Source organism: Thamnophis sirtalis, unplaced genomic scaffold (genome assembly GCF_051295495.1).
Source record: "Thamnophis sirtalis isolate CommonGarterSnake01/CBP01778 unplaced genomic scaffold, rThaSir2_p1.2 scaffold_4, whole genome shotgun sequence".
NCBI lineage: Eukaryota > Metazoa > Chordata > Lepidosauria > Squamata > Natricidae > Thamnophis > Thamnophis sirtalis.
Genome location: NW_028261384.1, coordinates 110434244 through 110453886, shown reverse-complemented (window position 1 = coordinate 110453886; position 19643 = coordinate 110434244). Strand labels below are relative to the sequence as shown.

Here is a 19643-nt window from a genome sequence, read left to right as displayed (position 1 = left end):
CAGGAACCTGGAAAACCTATTTTTATTTTTCCTCTCAGTGCTTGAGGAGACTTTTGTTTTACAAGATAAGGCTAGGTTATAACAAAACAAAGTTTGTCCTGAAACCATACTTCTCTTGATTGGTCAGAGCCTTCTGGGAGGTATCATGTGGCTGGGTTAAGGAATTTAATGCTTTTTTGTATTATGAGATAATACTGTGTGTCTTGCACCCATTGGTGGCTTTTGCTACAATTCACTGTAATATCTTTGGTTCTGGACAATTTTGTATGGGCAGTGAGGTCACCTTTTTGCTATTGTCTTTCTTCCATGGCCAATATTTTTTGGGGGAAAGTGATGTAAATTTAGGGCCCAAAAATCTGGGTTACATCAGGGCTCAGATCTTTCATTACACCTTTTTAATATCTACATAAATCCATTGACTTGGGTTGTTTGTCATCTTGTGCTGAGGTATACTGATGATTCCTAGTTATACATTTAAACTCCTGACCATGTAGGGATGCTGTTTTGATGGTGTCCCAATGTTTAGAGGCTTGAGATTATGTATAGTAAGGAAACACATTCAGCTCAACCTTGGCAAAATGGATGGCTTTGGCTTTGGATGTAGTGATGTGATATATTTATCTATCAATAAGATATAACAGATAAGATACAAAATGTGGTGATCCTCCTGGACTTGGGAGACAGTTGAGACTAGAGAGGGATTTTCATAAATTCATATTTGTACATATATATTTTTCTTTGTAGAATAAATTGTTTGTATTCCTGGACCTGTAGGACTTGCTCTCTCTCAATTGTGGCTTGGTGATTTCCTTCAACATTGACTTTGCAATGTGTTCTATATGGAGCTTATCTTGAAGACCATCTGGAAATTATAGCTGGTCTAGAATGCAGTACTATATACAGTTCTGATCAATACTGTCAATATTACAGTGCTGTTGTGTAAGCTGCACAACTACCTCTTATTAATGTGTGATTCAGGGTTCACTTTTAAAGTCCATCATTGCAGAGGGCCTCAAAGGGCTATATGAGAACTAGCTTTTCTTGAGGTTTTCTGTCAATTCCATTGTGTTAACCTTTTTCTAAATGTCAAAATTGTGTGTACATGTGCTATTTGCACGCATATATGTGCTCACCCACCAGTTCATGTGTGCACAATCTCCCACTGTGCCCTCTCCTGGGGGGAGTTTTCACCCTCTCCAGGCTCCAGGTGCTTTCATGAAGCCTGGGAGGGTGAAAAATGGCCCAATGGCCCAACAGCCCTACTAGAAGTTTGGGAAGGAACTTCTGGTTTGCCCATTGGGACACAGTTTGCCCTCCCCAGGCTTCAGGAAAGCCTTCATAACTTGGGGAGGGCAAAAAACAAGCCCAACAGGTCAACCGGAAGTTTTCCCGTTGGGCCATTTTTTGCCCTCCCCAGACTTCAAGAAAGCCTCCGGAGCATGGGGATGGTGAAAAATGACCTAACTGGAAGTTCAGGTGCCATAGGTTCAGAATCACGGTACAGTCTATTCCAACTGTCTTTCCTCAAATATTGCTATATAGTGGGACTTTAAAAGTGTGACTTTATGTCTAACAGTGATTTTCTTTGGTATATGTAAGTCAATATAGATACATTTAAGTCCAGTTTGATTCCAATAGAAGAGGATAGAAATAGTTTTTGATGATTGAGCTATTCAAATATGCCTGATTCCATCTTCAATATATCTGTAGTGGTAAGATTCAAATATTTTTGCTACCGGTTCTGTGTGCGTAGCTTTGTGGGCATTGCAGCAGAAGGATACTGCAAAATCCTCATTCCCTCCCCACTCTCAAAATTTCTGCTACCGGTTCTCCAGAACCTGTCAGGACTGACTGAATACCATCTTGGCTGTAGATCTATGTGCTAATAAGCATCTACAGGGCGGGGCATAACCTTTTCCTAGGGGGTCACAGCAACACTTGTAATAACAACACAAATAATTCATACACCATTCAAAAGCCCATCAAAAACTGAGTTTATTGACACGATTTAATAGTCAGTATGACCACCATTAGCCCTTCGAACAGCATTCAAACGAGGTGGATAAGAACACAACAAATCTTCAAACAGTTCCGTTCGATTTTCCAGATTTTTCAACACAGTTTCCAAATTCATTCTCAAAGTTTCAACCGAAACAAATTTAACATTTAATAGCTCATTCAATTCAGTTTTTTATGGGCTTTAAAATGAGGTGTCGCGGAAGTTGTAAACTGCTGTCGATCTTGCTGTGACCCCCTAGGAAAAGGTTATGCCCCGCCCTCTGGAAAATCTGGAAAATCGAACGGAACTGTTTGAAGATTTGTTGTGTTCTTATCCACCTCGTTTGAATGCTGTTCGAAGGGCTAATGGTGGTCATACTGACTATTAAATCGTGTCAATAAACTCAGTTTTTGATGGGCTTTCGAATGGTGTATGAATTATTTGTGTTGTTATTACAAGTGTTGCTGTGACCCCCTAGGAAAAGGTTATGCCCCGCCCTGTAATAGTGCTTCAGGAAATATGTTCCCTAGAAAGAAAATAGAAAAAGATACAGTAGTCTCCCGAACTATTGGCTAAATGCTAGGTTTATTTACTTGAATAACAAACTTCTGAATTACATTGTTCTAGAGCTTATAATGTTAATTAGGAAAAGCAAAGCAAAAACAAATGTGAAGAAGGGGAAAATGACCTTAGAGGTTGTTCTAATCAGCTGTTCAGGACCCCCCAGGAATTAAACAATGATTACAAACAGAAGACGTGATTAAACTATACTAATGAAGAAAAATAATTATAACCCATATTTATAGGTGCAAAGTAGATACACAATGATCAGTTCAAAGAAGGAATCTTCCAGGGACAGGAAAATGAGTACCTAATTAGTGAAAATCAGATTAGGAAAGTAAGCTGATTTATTTTCCATTTTATCACCTTTTCTTCTTCATATATTCATATTCTACAGTACTGCTTTCTATAAATCTATTCATTCAGCATTTATTTATACATTCCCCACATTTTTCCTTTTCTTCCTGCTAAAAAAAAACCCTACATATTTAAATTTTTGATGTGACAACCAGAAAAAACTGTTGGGGTGGGATGAGAGATTTTCACATTTTGTGGATTGTGAAGTCTTCCTCTTTCATACTCTCAATTCAAATATTTCCACTTCTCTTCCAATTTAGAGGCTGCTAGCATCAGAACCTATTCAGATTTTAATATATTCGTACATCTCTTCCAATTACAAGATGAATTATGGTATTCAAATTGTAGAAAAGTTAAATTCATATAAATAAATTTTCCTCTTTTTTTCTTTAGAGCAACTTTCTGTTCTGTGCAGTAGGAACTCCAATGGGATATGGATTATGTTAAACCTGAGTTATACAGATTTTTATAAATCTGTTTGATTATTAATGATTAAGTTGATGTGATTAATTAATTTCATGCAGTTTCCCACAATCTGGGGAAAATAATTTGTTCCTACACACACAAACATTAAATTCTGAATATGATGGAATTTATAAACATTCATGTCTCTTCAAATATAAATCTTCCATTTAGGATACATTTGAAAATTTCTCTTTCATCAATTCTTGTTCTTTTGTTTTTTGAAGAAAATTATAGATTGTAGCACAAATTATTTTTAATATATAATTCAAATGGAACTGAAGGGGAACACATTATATCTTTCTGCAAGGTGGATGTTGAGAAGGAGATGGTGGAAGAAAGACCCTCATTCAGGTAGTAAACAATCAAGATTCCAAAGAAAATTATCATTAGCTAAAGATTCAAAATTGTTAGATTTAGTTTCTTCTCTGAAATATTGCCTTCATTTCCATTCTACAGCTATGGATGTTTGCAGTAATCTTACTTGCTAAATAATTCTTACTTAAGAGAATTAAAAATGAGGTTCTCCACTGTCTTTGAATTCAGAACTATAAATGCTGACATAAGACATGATTACTGTTAGATAAAAGTATTTGACTTAACACTTCATGTAAATTAAGAAAACAATACTTACATTTGGAATTGCTTATTAGTATTTGGAAACACTAATTTTAGTTTAATCTTCACATAAAGACATAGAATTTGCTATTTAAATGTCTTTAACCAATTACCATTCTCTAGGTTTCTGATATTTGTGACAAAACAATGGATAATGACACATCTATATTTCTTCTACTGGAATTCTCAACGATTAGAGAACTACAGGTTATGTACACGGCTATATTTCTGATTCTGTATTTAATGACCCTAATAGGGAACATCCTCATTATCTCTGCAATTGCCTTTGACTCCCGCCTTCACACCCCCATGTACTTCTTTCTGATGAACTTAGCCCTACAAGACATTGGTTCTGTTTCACTCATTGTCCCCAAATCTGTTATCAATTCCATTATTAATGCACGGCATATTTCTTATCCTGGATGTGTTGCTCAAGTCTTCTTCTTTGTCTTCTTTGTAAATTGTGATATTTCTCTTCTTACTGTCATGGCCTATGATCGATTTGTTGCCATTTGCTATCCTTTACGATATGAGATGATAATGAACAGGAAGGCTTGCACCAAAATGATTGGCAGTGTGTGGATTGCCAGTTTCCTCAATTCTGTCTTAAATACAATTGTAACTTTTACTACACATTTTTGTTCCAACATGATCAATCAGTTTTTCTGTGATATCCCACAGTTACTTAAGCTTGCCTGTTCAGATTTTTATTTAATTGAAACTGGAGTTGTAATATTTAGTTTTACCTTGGCGTTTGGTTGTTTTGCCTTCCTCATTATTTCTTACATTCAAATATTTATTGCTGTTTCAAAAATCCCTTCTGTTCGGGGAAGGAAAAAGGCATTCTCCACTTGCTTCCCACACCTCACAGTTTTCTCCTTATTTTTGTTTACTTCTTCATTTGCTTACCTGAAGACTCCATCTGATACCCCATCACACTTTGATTTTGCAGTTACCATCATGTATTCTATTATTCCACCCATGTTAAATCCATTAATATACAGCTTGAGAAACAAAGACATCAAAATTGCTCTTTCAAAGCTTTTTTTACCTGAGGATTTTCATTTTAATTAGCAAGAATTAGGAGCAGATATATAAAGAATTAGGCATAATGTGAATCCTATTTCATAGTTTATCATGGGAGGGGAGGGAGAGATTGAATTCTCCTGAAACTGAAAGAATGTTACATGCAACTGCCAAGGGACTGGAAGCCATGGCTGGAGTTCCAAAATCCAAAGGATCCATGGATATGACAAGAAGGATGAAGGTCCCTAAGATCACTGAAGCAAAAGAAGAGTCTGCAGAAAACAGCTAGAAGAATAATATATAGTCTTGCATTATAGATGATGGTACAACTAGTTTTACATGGCTCTGGTGCTGGATAAGTGGTCCAGTGAGTATTAAGAAGAGAAGCTATGTGCATTACTAAATCTGTCGAAAGATCTGTTGATTAACAGATTTAAATTTGTAAATATGGAGGAAGAAACAAGCAATGAAACTTTTTATTATTATTACAAACAAAGTAATTTTAAGTGATTTAATTAAATTCTAAGTTTCATACTGTTTGATATTGGTATACATATTTATGTTTGGTTACTATACTCACAGACAAACACATGCATGAAGAGAGAGAGAGAGAGGAAGAGAGAGAGAGAGAAAGAAAGAGAGAGAGAGAGATGTTGATTGATGTATAGAATCATTTGCATATGTAAAGTCTCATGAATAAACTTGTACTAAGTTTATATAGTAATAAATAACAATGACTTCACTTGCTGGCTTTGTATGTATATGTTTGGCTATGTTCCTATCCATTTCTACAATCTGATAATTCATATTGTTCCAATTTAGTGAATTCATTTTAGTAATTTTTGGGGATTTGTTTTTTCAACAGAAGCTACACACATGATTAATTATATCATAAATCACCAATTCCCCCTTGGATCTGAATGGCTACACTTTATTATTCTGAAATTCAAATTCTTTATATTCTTCTATATATATAAATTAATGACACTGAGCCATATTTATTTTAAAAATCTAATAGCATTTATCCTTGATAAATATCTGTCAAAGTAATATTATAATCTAATCTGATCAGTGGTGGGTTTCAAAAATTTTCCTACCTTTTTCTGGGGGAATGGCATGTGACTGAGTGGACATGGGCAACGTGACATCACTCATGACCATGCCCACTCAGTCACATGACCGCACCACCAAGCCATGGCCACAAAAAAGGTAGGATTTTTTTTTGAATTTCAACCTGTCTACTAGCATGCTGCCTTGCCTCCCCTTTGTCAGTTGCAGACATCACCCCATTTCCCCTGTTTAGTGGCCCCTGCCATATCCCTGCTTCCTCTGGTACCACTGCTTCCTTGTTTGGGCTGCTTACCTTACTCCCCTGGTGGCTTCTCCAGACTCTGGAAGACAAATGATAGTTTTCGGTGGCCCCCAGCCAGCTGCTGTTGCTGGGATACGGCTGACAAAGAATCCTTCCAGACATCGCTTCTTTGAGAGCTGCTTTGTGGCTGTGGTGGCTGGCTGCAGGCCACTGAAAAATACCTGAGGTCACTGGAAAAGCCACTGCCATTGCCACCCTGTTCTTCACACATGAACATCCCATTGCTTTGCAAGTCTGAGTGGAGAAATGCAGCAGGCAATGGGATGTGCATGTGCAAAGAACAGGGCAGCGCTGGCAGCAGGTTTTTCAGTGACCTCCATAGATTTCAGTGGCCTGCAGCCAGCCACCACAGCCACAAAGCAGCTCTCAAAGAGGCGGAACCTGGGAGGCTTCTTTGTTAGCCACTTCCCAGCTGTGGTGGCTGGCCCCAGATCCAGGTCAAGGCTGGAGCTGGGGAATGGCAGGCAGGGTAAATGAACATCGAACGGGTGAACGAAGCAAGTGAGCATTTAGTCGGTGGATGGGGTGAGAGAGCATCAAGCTGGTGGGCTGGTTAATGAGCATCAACCAGGTGACCAGTTCAGGGGCATGGCCCACCAGCAGTCACTATCAGTTTGGTGACCAACAGTAAATCTCCACTACTGGTTCACACAAACTGGTGCACCACCTCTGAACCTGATTTTATTGCAAATATTTTAAAAGAGACTTAAATGGAACTTAATGGAATTAAAGATTTTTCTTCCCATGTCTAATGCAAAGTATGTCACACAAAGCAAACTGACACACACCATGAACACATGGCCAGACCGCAAACTCAGAGCCAAACCAAATCCCGGGATATTACATCACAGCCATCTGCTCAGGACATTTCATCACAGAACTCAGGACATTACAATGCAAAGACTTAGGATGATACAACACAGCCAACTTCCCAGGATGTTGCAGCACAGGAGTCAGGATATCACTACACTAGAGCTCAGGATGTCATCACACAGCCCATTACCCAGGTCATTACAACACAAAAGATTAATTGGCACACAGCTAGTATCTCTGCCCTGCCACATGCATTGGACAAACTAATAGGAGAATAAATGCATGCATCGCAAAACACAAGAACGCAGCCGGAAAAAAGAAAAAAAAACCTTCCTTCCTTTTCCAGCACCTTAAAGCTACAGGACATAAAATTGATTTTGAAGGAACCAAATTAATCTCCAAAACAGAACACTTCAACAAGAGAATAATTATGGAAGTCATCAAAATAGAGAAACATCCCCACAACATGAATAAATGTGATGATACCTCTCACCTACCAGACATCTGGAAAGCAGCCCTAATCAACAAACAAACAGCCAATCAACCCACTTACAGCAACAAAGCCAACACTCTACACACTTCCACCAAGATTTATAGAAAGACGACAGCTCGTACCATGCCTTAATCGTACAAGCATGAAGCTGAAAACACCAGCCTGAAGATGGTATGGTGAATGGGACCTCGCTGAAATGTTGCCAAGACAATCTCAATCTTATATGGGAAAAGACACGAATACAACAACAATTTGTGTCCTTGGTGACATAGTCATATTTTTAAAGCCATATAAAAGGCCTTCAAGTGTTTGGCTGATTTTTCTTTAGAAGGGATTTTATTCATTTACAATATATGTAATTGCATTACAGTATGGTATGCTGGTTCAGCTGCGGACAGGAAGGCACTAGAGAGAGTGATCAATTCAGCACAAGAAACCATTGGTTGCCCTCTGAAACGACTGGATGACATCGCCAGATCTCGCTGCTTTAGCAGAGTAAGGAAGATATTCAGAGATGATTCACATCCTGGTCAGTGTCTCTTTGCACTTCTAGCATCGGCAGAAGAACATCAAAGTATAGCCAGCCGAAAAAGTAGGTTTAAAGTTTCTATCCTTGGGCTGTCAGAGTTTTAAATACAACCACAATCGCTCCATGTACATGCTAGTTTTTCTTTCTTTCTTTTTTCATTTCTGCTATAATTTTGCACCAGTGAGGTTAAAACCAATTTGGTTGTATTTAAGTACAATGATAATAAAAATTATATTTATACTTGTATATTAAAGAAAGCTAATATCATCATTAATGGTAATCTAACTTAATATTGTGCAATATAGTTTTCCGTTAATCATCTTTGCTTTGTAGTTTAATTTTGGAAATATTAGATAGAGATAATAAACAAGTTGACAAAATTAAGGGGTTCCTTAAGTGACTGATTAAAAAAGAGAGCTATAAAGTGTTTTTGATACTGAGAATTTGGTTTTAGTAATTTTGGTTTTAGAGGTGTGGCGGCTCAGTAGTTAGAGTGCAGTACTACAGGCTACTTTTGCTGCCTTCCGGCTGCCTGCAATTTGGAAGTTTAAATCTCACCAGGCTCAAGGTTGACTCAGCCTTCCATCCTTCCGAAGTGGGTAAAATGAGGACCCAAATTGTTAGGGGCAATATGCTGGCTCTTTAAACCATTTACTGAGGGCTATAAAGTGATATATACTGTAAGTCTAAGTGCTATTGCTATCCTATAAATTTTATGAATCATCTAATAAAAAGTGATGGAATTTGGCAGAATGACTGTTTCTAAGATTAATAAACAGAAGACTAAGTTGTTGGTCACAAAAATGAATGCATAAGTTCCAGAGCTGTTGATGATAAAGACTGGTTTTAAAATTGAAAGGAAAGGAGAATTAGAGTGACTAATAAAAATTGTATGTTGTTTCAGAGTAATTAATGTTAAAACATTTAATGAATTAAAAGGAGATTTAATGAGGTGGCACATATTACAATTGCTATTTTTTCCTCAACATTTCAGTTATAAAAATGAATATTTTACTGAGAATTTTGTTGCTTTTATTTCAAATACCAATTTTGTCAGCTGATGTACATTTTACAAAATGGCAGAAAAATATTGGAAATCATGGTCACATAACTATGAAAACCTGTGACTAGTAGTCAGTGGTGGATTGTGATTTTTTTATTACTGGTTTAGGTGCACTCTCTCTTACGTGCGATGCTTCTTTGCATGCACAGACCAATGGTGGGTTTCAAAATTTTTTTGAAACTACTCTGTGGGTGTGGCCTCCTTTGTGGGAGTGGCTTGCTGGCCATGTGACCTGGTGGAAGTGGCTTGCCTGCCATGTGTTCTCTCTCTCTCTCCCTCTCTCTCTCTCTCTTTTTCTCTCTCTTTCCTTCCTTTTGTCTCTCTGTCCCTTTTTCCCTTTTTTCTTTCATCTCTCTCACTTTTTCTTTCTTTTTTCTTTCTTTCTTCCTTCCTTCCTTTCTCTTTCTCTTTCTCTCTCTGTGTGAGTCTGTGTGTGTGTGTGTGTGTGTGTGTTTGTGTGTGTGTGTGTGCATGAGTGGTGGGTTTCAAAAAAATTTGGAACCTCTTCTGTAGGTGTGGCCTGCTTTCTGGGTCCATTGAAACTTCTAACTGGTTCGGTAGATTTGATGAACCGGTTCTACCGAACTGGTGCGAACTGGTAGGAACCCACCTCTGGCACAGATGCATACAGGCAGGTGGGCGGAGCCTCCTGCCACCAATACTACCAGTTCACCCAATCTGGGTTGAACCAGGAACAATCCACTCTACTAGTAGTAAAACTGACCCACCCAAACACAGTCATATAATGGAGGGTCAGGATAAACATATAAGATGATCTGTTTTTTAAAACCATCCATAAGGTCATAGAGCTTTAATTCCATGGCCATCGTAACTTCAAAAAAAGCATAAAGAAATCAGTGACAAGTAGTGGACTACCTATAATAGAATTTTCTTATGAAAATTGGTTTCTGTTGGCAGGTTGGAATAGAGTAATTTCAATTTCCAATTGAATAGAAACTAAGGAGAATACTCAAGGTTTTGGGTAATATCAAAAGAAAAAAAAGAACTAAAGGAATTTCCAAATTGGAGTGGGGGGGAAGCTTGTAACCAAAGAGGAGCCTTCACCCATCTTCACTGTTTCCTAGAATAGCCTTGTAAATGTGTCTGTGTGTGTGTGTGTGTTTCAGCAAAAGTTGTAAAATATTCCACTGTTTAGATCTCCGTGCTTCTATAGTGCTGTCATTTAAATAGTAAATAAAATGGCAGGCAATTGCTTAGCCTTCAGGAAGATACAATAGTTTCCTGACTGAATTGGCTAAATCCTAATTATAACTTGAAGAACTATTTCTAGAATTATATTGATTCTACTGTATTATATTAATTAGGAAAAACAATGAAAAATGAAAAGTGAAGGAAAAATGCCCCTAGAGGTTATTTTAATCAGCTGTGCAGGATCCCTGGGGAGTTAAACTCTGATTAGGCACAGAAGACCTGATAAAACTATCCTGATTCAGAAAATTATTTAAAAGAGATATTTAAAGGTGGAAAGTACATATAAGAGTTTCCAGGAACATATCAAAATGAATACCTAATAACTGAAAATCAAATTAGAATAGGAAAGTAAGCTGATTTCTTTTTCCCCTTTGTCTCCTTTCCTTCTTCATATATTCATATTCTATGGCTGTCTGTCTATCTGTCTGTATTATTAGATTACATACATTATATATTTATTCTCTTTAGAGATATTTTCTGTTTTATATATTAGGAACTCCAGTGGGATATGGATTTTATTAAATCTGAATCTACATATTTTTATAAATGTTTCATTATCCTATGAATCAGATGCAGAGAAATAAAAAAACACCATTTTCTTTCTCTGAAGTCTTTTCAAAACTGTTTATGGAGAAATGTTGAAGATTATTAAGATGATGTGATTTATTAATTTCATTAATTTATACATAACCAGGTGAGAAATAATTTATTCCTATAGCTTTTCATTTTTAGTTATCTTACTTATTATTTAAATGAGTTTCTCCAATGTCACTGAATTCAGAATTATAAGTGCTGACATGAGACATGAATATTATTTGATAAAATTAATAGACTCCAAAACCCTAGACTTTAAATTAGTGTAAGACAACTAAGTAGTAAAACAAAGATGCATATGTTTTGGACTGTTTATAGGTTTTTGGAAAAGCATGTTTTGTTAAATATTCCCTGAATGTATGGAATTTGCTATTCAAATGTTCGCAAGAGAAACATTTTAATCAATCACTCTCTTCTACTATAGGTTTCTGATATTTATGACAAAACAATGGATAATGACACATCTGTATTTCTTCTACTGGAATTCTCAACGATTAGGGAACTACAGGTTATGTACACAGCTATATTTCTGATTCTGTATTTAATGACCCTAATAGGGAACATCCTCATTATCTCTGCAATTGTTTTTGAATCCCGCCTTCACACCCCCATGTACTTCTTTCTGGTGAACTTAGCCCTACAAGACATTGGTTCTGTTTCACTCATTGTCCCCAAATCTATTATCAATTCCATTATTAATGCACGATATATTTCATATTCTGGATGTGTCGCCCAAGTCCTCTTGTTTGTCTTCTTCATAGATTGTGATATTTCTCTTCTTACTGTCATGGCATATGATCGATTTGTTGCCATTTGCAATCCTTTAAGATATGAAATGATAATGAACAGGAAGGCTTGCATCAAAATGATTGGCAGTGTATGGATTGCTAGCTTTCTCAATGCTGTATTAAACACAATTGGAACTTTTACTACTCATTTCTGTTCTAATGCGATTAATCAGTTTTACTGTGAAATCCCTCAGTTACTTAAGCTTGCCTGCTCAGATGCATTTGTAATTGAAATTGCTGGCATAATATTCAGTTTTACATTAGCATTTGGTTGTTTTGCTTTTATCTTTGTTACTTACATAGAGATCTTTACTGCTGTTTCAAAAATCCCATCTGTTCAGGGAAGAAAAAAAGCCTTCTCCACTTGTTTCCCACATCTCACAGTTTTCTCCTTATTTATATTTACTTCTTCATTTGCTTACCTGAGAACTCCATCTGATACCCCATCACAGTTTGATTTTGCAATTACCATCATGTATTCTATTGTTCCACCTATGTTAAATCCATTAATATACAGCTTTAGAAATAAGGATATCAAAATTGCTCTTTCAAGACATTTTGGTCTGAGGACCCATATTTTAATTAGCAAGAATTAGGAGCAGACATATGAAGAGTTCAGTATAAAATGAAGCCTATCTCATAGTTTCATATTGTGAGTTGATTGAAGTGTCTTCATATTGAAAGAATGTTATATGCAACCGTCAAGGTTGGAGGTTATTCAGCTGTCCAGATAGACATTTAAAGAAAATGGGAAGCAAAATTTAAATTAGAATCCCTATAAACTGGCATGCAGCTGGCATTTCTAAAGAAAATTATAAAATAAGCTATAGCAGGTAAACAAAGAAATAGGACAGGAGTCTTCTAAATGTGGCAAGAGATGCTGTTGGAATGAGAAGTGAATGGAGAAAGGTTACAGCAGAGGAAGCCATGGCTGGTGATATAGAAACCAAAAGATCAATTGTCAATGAGAAGAAGCAAGAAGATCCCTAAGGATCTTCCTCCCTGAAATGAAAAAAAGAGCCAAAGAACAGCCAGTAGAAAGACATGTGACTCTCAATTCTAGAAGGTGGTAGAGCAAGTTCCATTTAGGTCCTGGTAATAATGGAGAGATTGTTAACATTCCTAAGACTATTGGTAAGTAATATGGAGGAAGAAATTAGCAGTGAACCTTTTTTGTATCATAAACAAACTGTTAGAATGTTAATTAAATTCTCAATATTGATGTTATATTTACCACATACATACATGTACACGAGCACGCGCACGCACACACACATACACAAAGCACACACCCAGATAAATGGTTTTATATACATTACATATGTAGATGTATACAAGTATTTGTACAGACAAATTCTTACAAATATATTTTGTACTATGTATAGTAATAAACAGGATTTTTCACTTATTAGCTTTGTGCATATGTGTTCAATTCTATGTATATTCTGTGTATATTCAATAGGACCTATATACATGAGCAAGTGTAGAAACAGTTTTTTTTTCCTTTTTGGACCCAAATATTGCACATTATTATTCTGAACCTCAAGCGTTCTACATAAATCATTAATTTCATAATGCTTCTTTCTATGTCCAGTACAAATAATGTCATTTTTAGTTTCCAGTAATAGATTGGGAAATATGCATCTGAGAAAAAGTAAACTTAAAATCCCAAAATTATTTGGACAGACATATTATTCAATTTTTATCCTTTTGTTGTTGTTGTTGTTGTTGTTGTTGTTGTTGTAGCAGCAGCAGCAGCAGTAGTTCAGTCATAAGCTCATTGATGTGTGTGTGTAGTAGTAGTAGTAGTAGTCAGTAGTAATAATTAAGTTATTTAATTAAATTCTAATCCTTAAATTAAAGAAAGCATTAGCATACATATTTATATTTAGTAGACATACATATGCAGAGAGAAACACAAATGTTTATGTATAAAAATATTTATACACTTCAAGTCTTATAAATACACTTTGCACTGTCTTTTCACTCTGTGTGTATGTTCTTAGCTTTCCTCCCCTCTGTCCCTACAGCTCATAACTCATTATTTTAAACTAGGAAGCTTATTTAAGATATTTATGGAAATGAATTCGATTTCGATTTCGATTTTATTGTATTTCTATGCCACCCTATTCCCAGAGGGACTCTGGGTGGCTCACAAACCAAGTCGGGGGGGGGGGGGACAGAGAAAGACAATGGACAACACAACACCACAATTTTAAAAAACAATCAACAGCCACACCAGAAATCCTGTCTCTCATGAGGTTTTCTTCAAGGAAAACAAACAAATAGATTACAAGTTTTTCTGTATTTTGTATAATGATCTAGTCTGTTTGTTTTTCCCATAGAGGCTACATACATGATGAAGGGTATCAAAACCACTTTCCTCTCCTTGGAATCCAAATGTCTGTACATTATTATTTCAAAAGTCAAGCTCTTTCTCCTGGTTTTTGCATAAATTATTAATACTGACCCACATATATTTCTAATGTCTAACACTGAATATCCTTGATACATGTCAGCCAAACAACATATATTATAATCTAATGCAGGGATGTCAAACACAAGGCCTGCAATCCAAATCCAGCCCACAGGCTCTCAGTGTCCCTCTGGAAACAGTGAAGGACCAGCCCGCAGTGCCTTGCCATTGAAAATGGAGCTCGGGTGGGCTGTGCCCCTACAACATGAATGATATAGAGCTGGCCATGGTCACCATGGCCACCCACACCCTAGACCCCTGAGATCAAACACAACCCTGATGCAGACCTCAATGAAATTGAGTTTGACACCCTCATCTAATCTGATTATATCTCAAGAAAGTTAAAAGAGATTTCTGTCAGGTAAGCTCCCTGTTGGGAGAGCGAGTACGTTCAGCGAAGTGTTGTGAGAGTTGTGTTGGAGAAGACAAACCAGCATACCGAGACATTGCAGTTTAAATAGGCTTTTAAATAGAGGTATCAGAGTCCATCAAACAGTCCAAGTCATACACGGATAAGTCAGTCAGTCATCAATGTCTTTCAGTTAAGGGATAATCAAATAATATAGTCCAGTAACATATAATCAGTCTGGTAACCAAAGTTTGCTAACAGTTGCAAAACTTACAATAGCTCATGGCACTCAGATCAGATCAGCCCAGCATCTAACAAACACAGAGAGAGAGCTAACAGTTGTTCTGGCTCCCTCTTATGGCCGGTTGAGGAAAAACAGCACCCAATCACATTTTACAGTATGCTTTAAAGAATCAGTTACACCATTGTTACATGATTTATATATTGCCAACCCAACCATTAGAATTATATTCCTAATAATTTCAATGACTGAACAGTTCATTATTTCACTTTTTCCTACGTCCAATGCAACACATGCTATTATCAGTTTCTGATAACAGTAAGGAAATATGTACTTCAGAAAATGTAAACTGCATCTTCCCATAACACGGCTCTCCAAAATGTTTAAAAGTTTGGCTCCAAATTGTTGGAAGTGCAAAAAAAAAAAAAAAAAAAAAACCACCAGGCATTTTTTTTCCACATGTGGTGGACATGCAGCGAGGCAAAAAGATATTGAAGAATGATACAATTATGGCTGGAACAAATGGTGGGAGAGCAAATTCTGTTCAAACCAGAAATTTTCCTCTTAGGCATAATACCAGAAGGGTATAAGAAGGATGTGTTTTATTTAGTTATCCATGTATTTACTGCAGCGTGAATACTACATGCAGTATTGGAAAAAAGAAAGTATCCCAACAGAGTTAAACATAACTAGAAAAATACTGGCCTGTGTGGAAGCAGATTGGCTTACCCTAGAATTAAAAAATAAAGGAGATTTGGAATATTATGAAGTTTGGAACAGATTTTATTATTGGTATAAGACAAGGTGACAAGACTGGAACAAATTGTAAATAATGATTGGATAGAAAGATGGATAATGTAGATTGACAACAAATAGATGAGATTATGTGTATGTACTGTGTTTGTATGGCCATAATGGCTTTGCTGTGCTGCACTATTTTAAATACAAAAACAATAAAAATATATTTAAAAGGAAAAGAAAATGTAAACTGGAAATTCCAAAATTATTTGGATAAAAATATTATTCAATTCAAAAGAAAATAATTATTGAACCAGTTGCAATTAGTATCCTAAGCGATAGCTTAAAAAAAAACCTTGATATTTGGACATTTTGAATTTATCAGACTTGAACCATCTAATTTTACAAAAAAATATCCTTTTTTAAAAATTGCTTATATCCTGAAATTTTGCCTTAATAATTCCTAAGTCATTGCTTAGGACTTGAATGATATTTTTTTTTACCAATTTCTGACTATGAAGATTAGTCATATAATAATTAAAATAAACTTCACAAGTTTTAGTTAATTTGTTAATCTTTTAAAAGGCCAATATCATTATAGTTGTATTGGGGTCACTGAAAAAGGCCTGTCCATATAATTTAATATAACAATTTATTACTGGGGGGGGAATGATACAACAATAAAATGACATGTCTAATTATATTTTTTGCACAGTTACATAATGTGATGTAGGTATTGGCCACCTGATACATGAATCTGGAGTTAGAATCCTTTAAAAAGTAATAAACATATAGTTTATCAGTATGACTCTCAAATTTGGAAATGATTGGGAGAGAAGATCAGATCTTGGGACATCATAAAAAGGACACTGTATGAGCGGGTGTTTCTACTACCCTATATGTACAAGGCCAACATCTCTGCAAATAAAGAGCCCCATGAAATCTTCATACCAGTAGATCTAATGTAAGGGCATTAAAGCACACTGGAGAAGATCCATCTCTATTTGCTTATGGTTAGATTGCATAGACACCTCACATTTTGGAGTTATATTTTCAAGCAACTTACATTATATTGTACTGGAAATTTACTCTGCTAAGGAGATGTGACTTTCAGAATATGGAGAACTTTAAAGGACTGATTTCATTTTTCTTTCTCCAAACATACATGTCATTAAACAATAGTTCCTGTGGTATATGAAAATATATAGAGATAATAAAGATATGTTTAACTTTCAATTTAAAAAAATCTCCAATTTAATCTTTAGACAGGCATAACTATTTCCTAAATTATATGGGTTGTAGTGGTTTTTTTTTAGTTTATTAAGTTAATTAGGGAAACAAAATCAAAAGTCAAGGGGAAGTGAGAAGACCTTAGAGGTTCTTCTCATAAGCAGTGAATGACTCCTGGGGACTAAACAAGTTTCTGCAAAGCTAAAGAAGACTTGGTAAAGCTATCAGAAAACTCTATAAAGTTTCATGCGAGAAATAAAAGAACTTCAAGCAACAGATAAATACCTAACAAATCTAAAATGAGAATTAATGAAGAAAGTAAGCAATGATCTCCTCCATTTTGCTGTTTATCCATCCTTCATATTCTAAATATGTTTATCCATTTATTCCTGTGTCTTTCTCAATTTTTCCACCCCACCTTTTATTTTTGCTATGTATTATAGCAAAAGAATATATATCTACTTTTTGAGATGACAGGCAGAAAAAAGAAAGCTGCTTACATGTATTGAGATGCATACATTTTAACCATGTTCGATCAGAAGGCAATTTAAATACAAATCCCATGCAGGAGATACAATGTTTCATTAATTATCATCATTATCATCATACCAAGTCCTTGGAAGGATTCAATAGGTATCTGGCTGACTGTTCAACCAACCGTACAAATATTTCTTTTATTTTTCTGTCTCACTGTTATTTTAATGTCTTGTAAATTCATTTCACATGTATAAATGTGATTTTTTTTAAAAAAAGATTCTAATTACTAAAACACATTTTAGCCTAACTATGATTATCTTGATTGCAATCATAAGGCATGTTTCCTTACTGAAGAGTCACAACTGATACCATACCCTGGAACTTTAAATTAATACAAGAAAATTGAAGTAATATGGATGTTATATTTATGCTTAAAAACACTTATCCAAACTGGAAAGATCAACATTTATTTTGATCTTCATTGAAATCATACAAATGAAATCATACAAAACTTCTCCAAATGAAAATGAATGGAAAATATCTTAACAGTGTTTTTTCTTCTTTTAAGGTTGTGATATTTGTGACCAAAAATGGATAACAACACATCTATATTTCTTCTCCTGGAATTATCAAACATTCGGGAATTTCAGATTATTTATGCCTCTGTATTTTTGATTTTGTATTTAATTACACTAACTGGGAACTTCCTGATTATCTCTGCAATCATTTTTGATTCTCACCTTCACACACCAATGTACCTCTTCCTAATGAATTTAGCCCTGCAGAACATTGGTTCAGTTTCAGTTATTATTCCCAAGTCCATTTTCAATTCATTTATGAACCGACGATGGATTTCTTATTCTGAGTGTGTAACTCAAGTTCTTTTATTTTTATTCTTTGTAGACTCTGATATTTCTCTTCTTACTGTCATGGCATTTGATCGGTATGTTGCTATCTGTAATCCTTTACAATATGAAATGATAATGAACAGGAAGGCCTGCACCCAAATGATTGGCAGCGTGTGGATTGCCAGCCTGTTCAATGCTATATTAAACACCACTGGGACTTTTCTTACTCCTTTCTGCTCTAATATTATCAATCAGTTTTATTGTGAAATCCCACATTTACTGAAGATTGCATGTTCAGATTTATACACAACTGAAATTGGAGTTGTAGTATTTAGCATTACATTAGCATTTGGTTGTTTTGTCTTCATTGTTTTTACTTATGTGGAGATCTTCCTTGCTGTCCTAAGAATTCCTTCTGTCCAAGGAAGAAAAAAGGCTTTGTCTACTTGCCTGCCACACCTAATCGTCTTTTCCATTTTTTTGTTTACTGGCTGCTTTGCTTATCTGCGTCCTATATCAGAGAAACCACAACACTCTGATTTTGCCATTACAGTAATGTATTCCATTATTCCACCCATGATGAATCCATTAATCTATAGCTTGAGAAACAATGACATTAATATTGCTCTCTCAAGAATTTTTGCTCTGAGGTCACTTATATAAATGGGAAATATTAGGAGCATATTTAGAATATAAAATTGAAGCATAGGATTAGGTAAATGCCATCCCATACTGTCACAGCTTGTTGTACTAAGTTGGAAAGTTATGATAATAAAATTTGACAATAAAGCAAATTGAATATTACTTTTCATTTTTGTAATAAAACAAATAAAACCTTATTTTTTCCCTTCTACATATTACTTTACAAGTAAGAAAACAAATGTAGGAATACACTCTTCAATGTGTATTCCTACATTTCAATGTAGGAGTGGATTACATTGTCACATTGTGCTTTCTATTTTTTTATTGATTCATTTTTAGAATATTTCAGAATATATGGGGCAATCAAGAAACACTGGTCAGCAATTCTTCAAACAATTGCATATTTTCCTGGGATCATTTAGCTGAACATAAAAAATATCAGAAACTTAGAAAAGACATAGCTGTTTTCAACTGTTCCAAACAAGTGCTTTATATATAATCAACTGTAAAATGTCTTTGAATATTAGTAGCTTGGGTTGGTATTTATATTGTTGGTTTGAGCTCTGAGCCTGATGATTTGGTTGCAAATGTTATGTTCCCATTTGAGGAAACATTTACAGTGTGCTTTGGATTGATCTATATAGCTGAATCCATAGTGAATGACTGTAGAAGGAAATCCACAGATTATTAGAGCTTTCTAACAGAAAGATTGAATTTATTGGAATTCCAACAGTGAACAAAATTTTACGGTTGCT

At 35.4% G+C, this 19643-nt stretch overlaps 3 protein-coding genes across 3 annotated transcripts; all 3 read left to right on the top strand.

Moving 5' to 3' along the window:
- The first annotated feature begins 4141 nt into the window (after positions 1–4141).
- Positions 4142–7105, top strand: LOC148046168 (olfactory receptor 14A16-like). The gene is made up of 2 exons (XM_087714564.1): positions 4142–5040; positions 7003–7105. Exons 1-2 carry the CDS (start codon positions 4145–4147, stop codon positions 7103–7105), a joined length of 999 nt encoding a protein of 332 aa, XP_087570690.1. The 5' UTR covers positions 4142–4144.
- Positions 7106–11544: 4439 nt separating this feature from the next.
- LOC148046167 (olfactory receptor 14A2-like) lies at positions 11545–12483 on the top strand. The gene has a single exon (XM_087714563.1). The coding sequence runs from the start codon at positions 11548–11550 to the stop codon at positions 12481–12483; it is 936 nt and encodes a 311-aa protein (XP_087570689.1). The 5' UTR covers positions 11545–11547.
- A 5499-nt stretch (positions 12484–17982) lies between these two features.
- On the top strand, positions 17983–18909 carry LOC106547076 (olfactory receptor 14I1-like). Its single transcript, XM_014064112.2, has one exon. The coding sequence runs from the start codon at positions 17989–17991 to the stop codon at positions 18907–18909; it is 921 nt and encodes a 306-aa protein (XP_013919587.2). The 5' UTR covers positions 17983–17988.
- Positions 18910–19643: the final 734 nt, after the last annotated feature.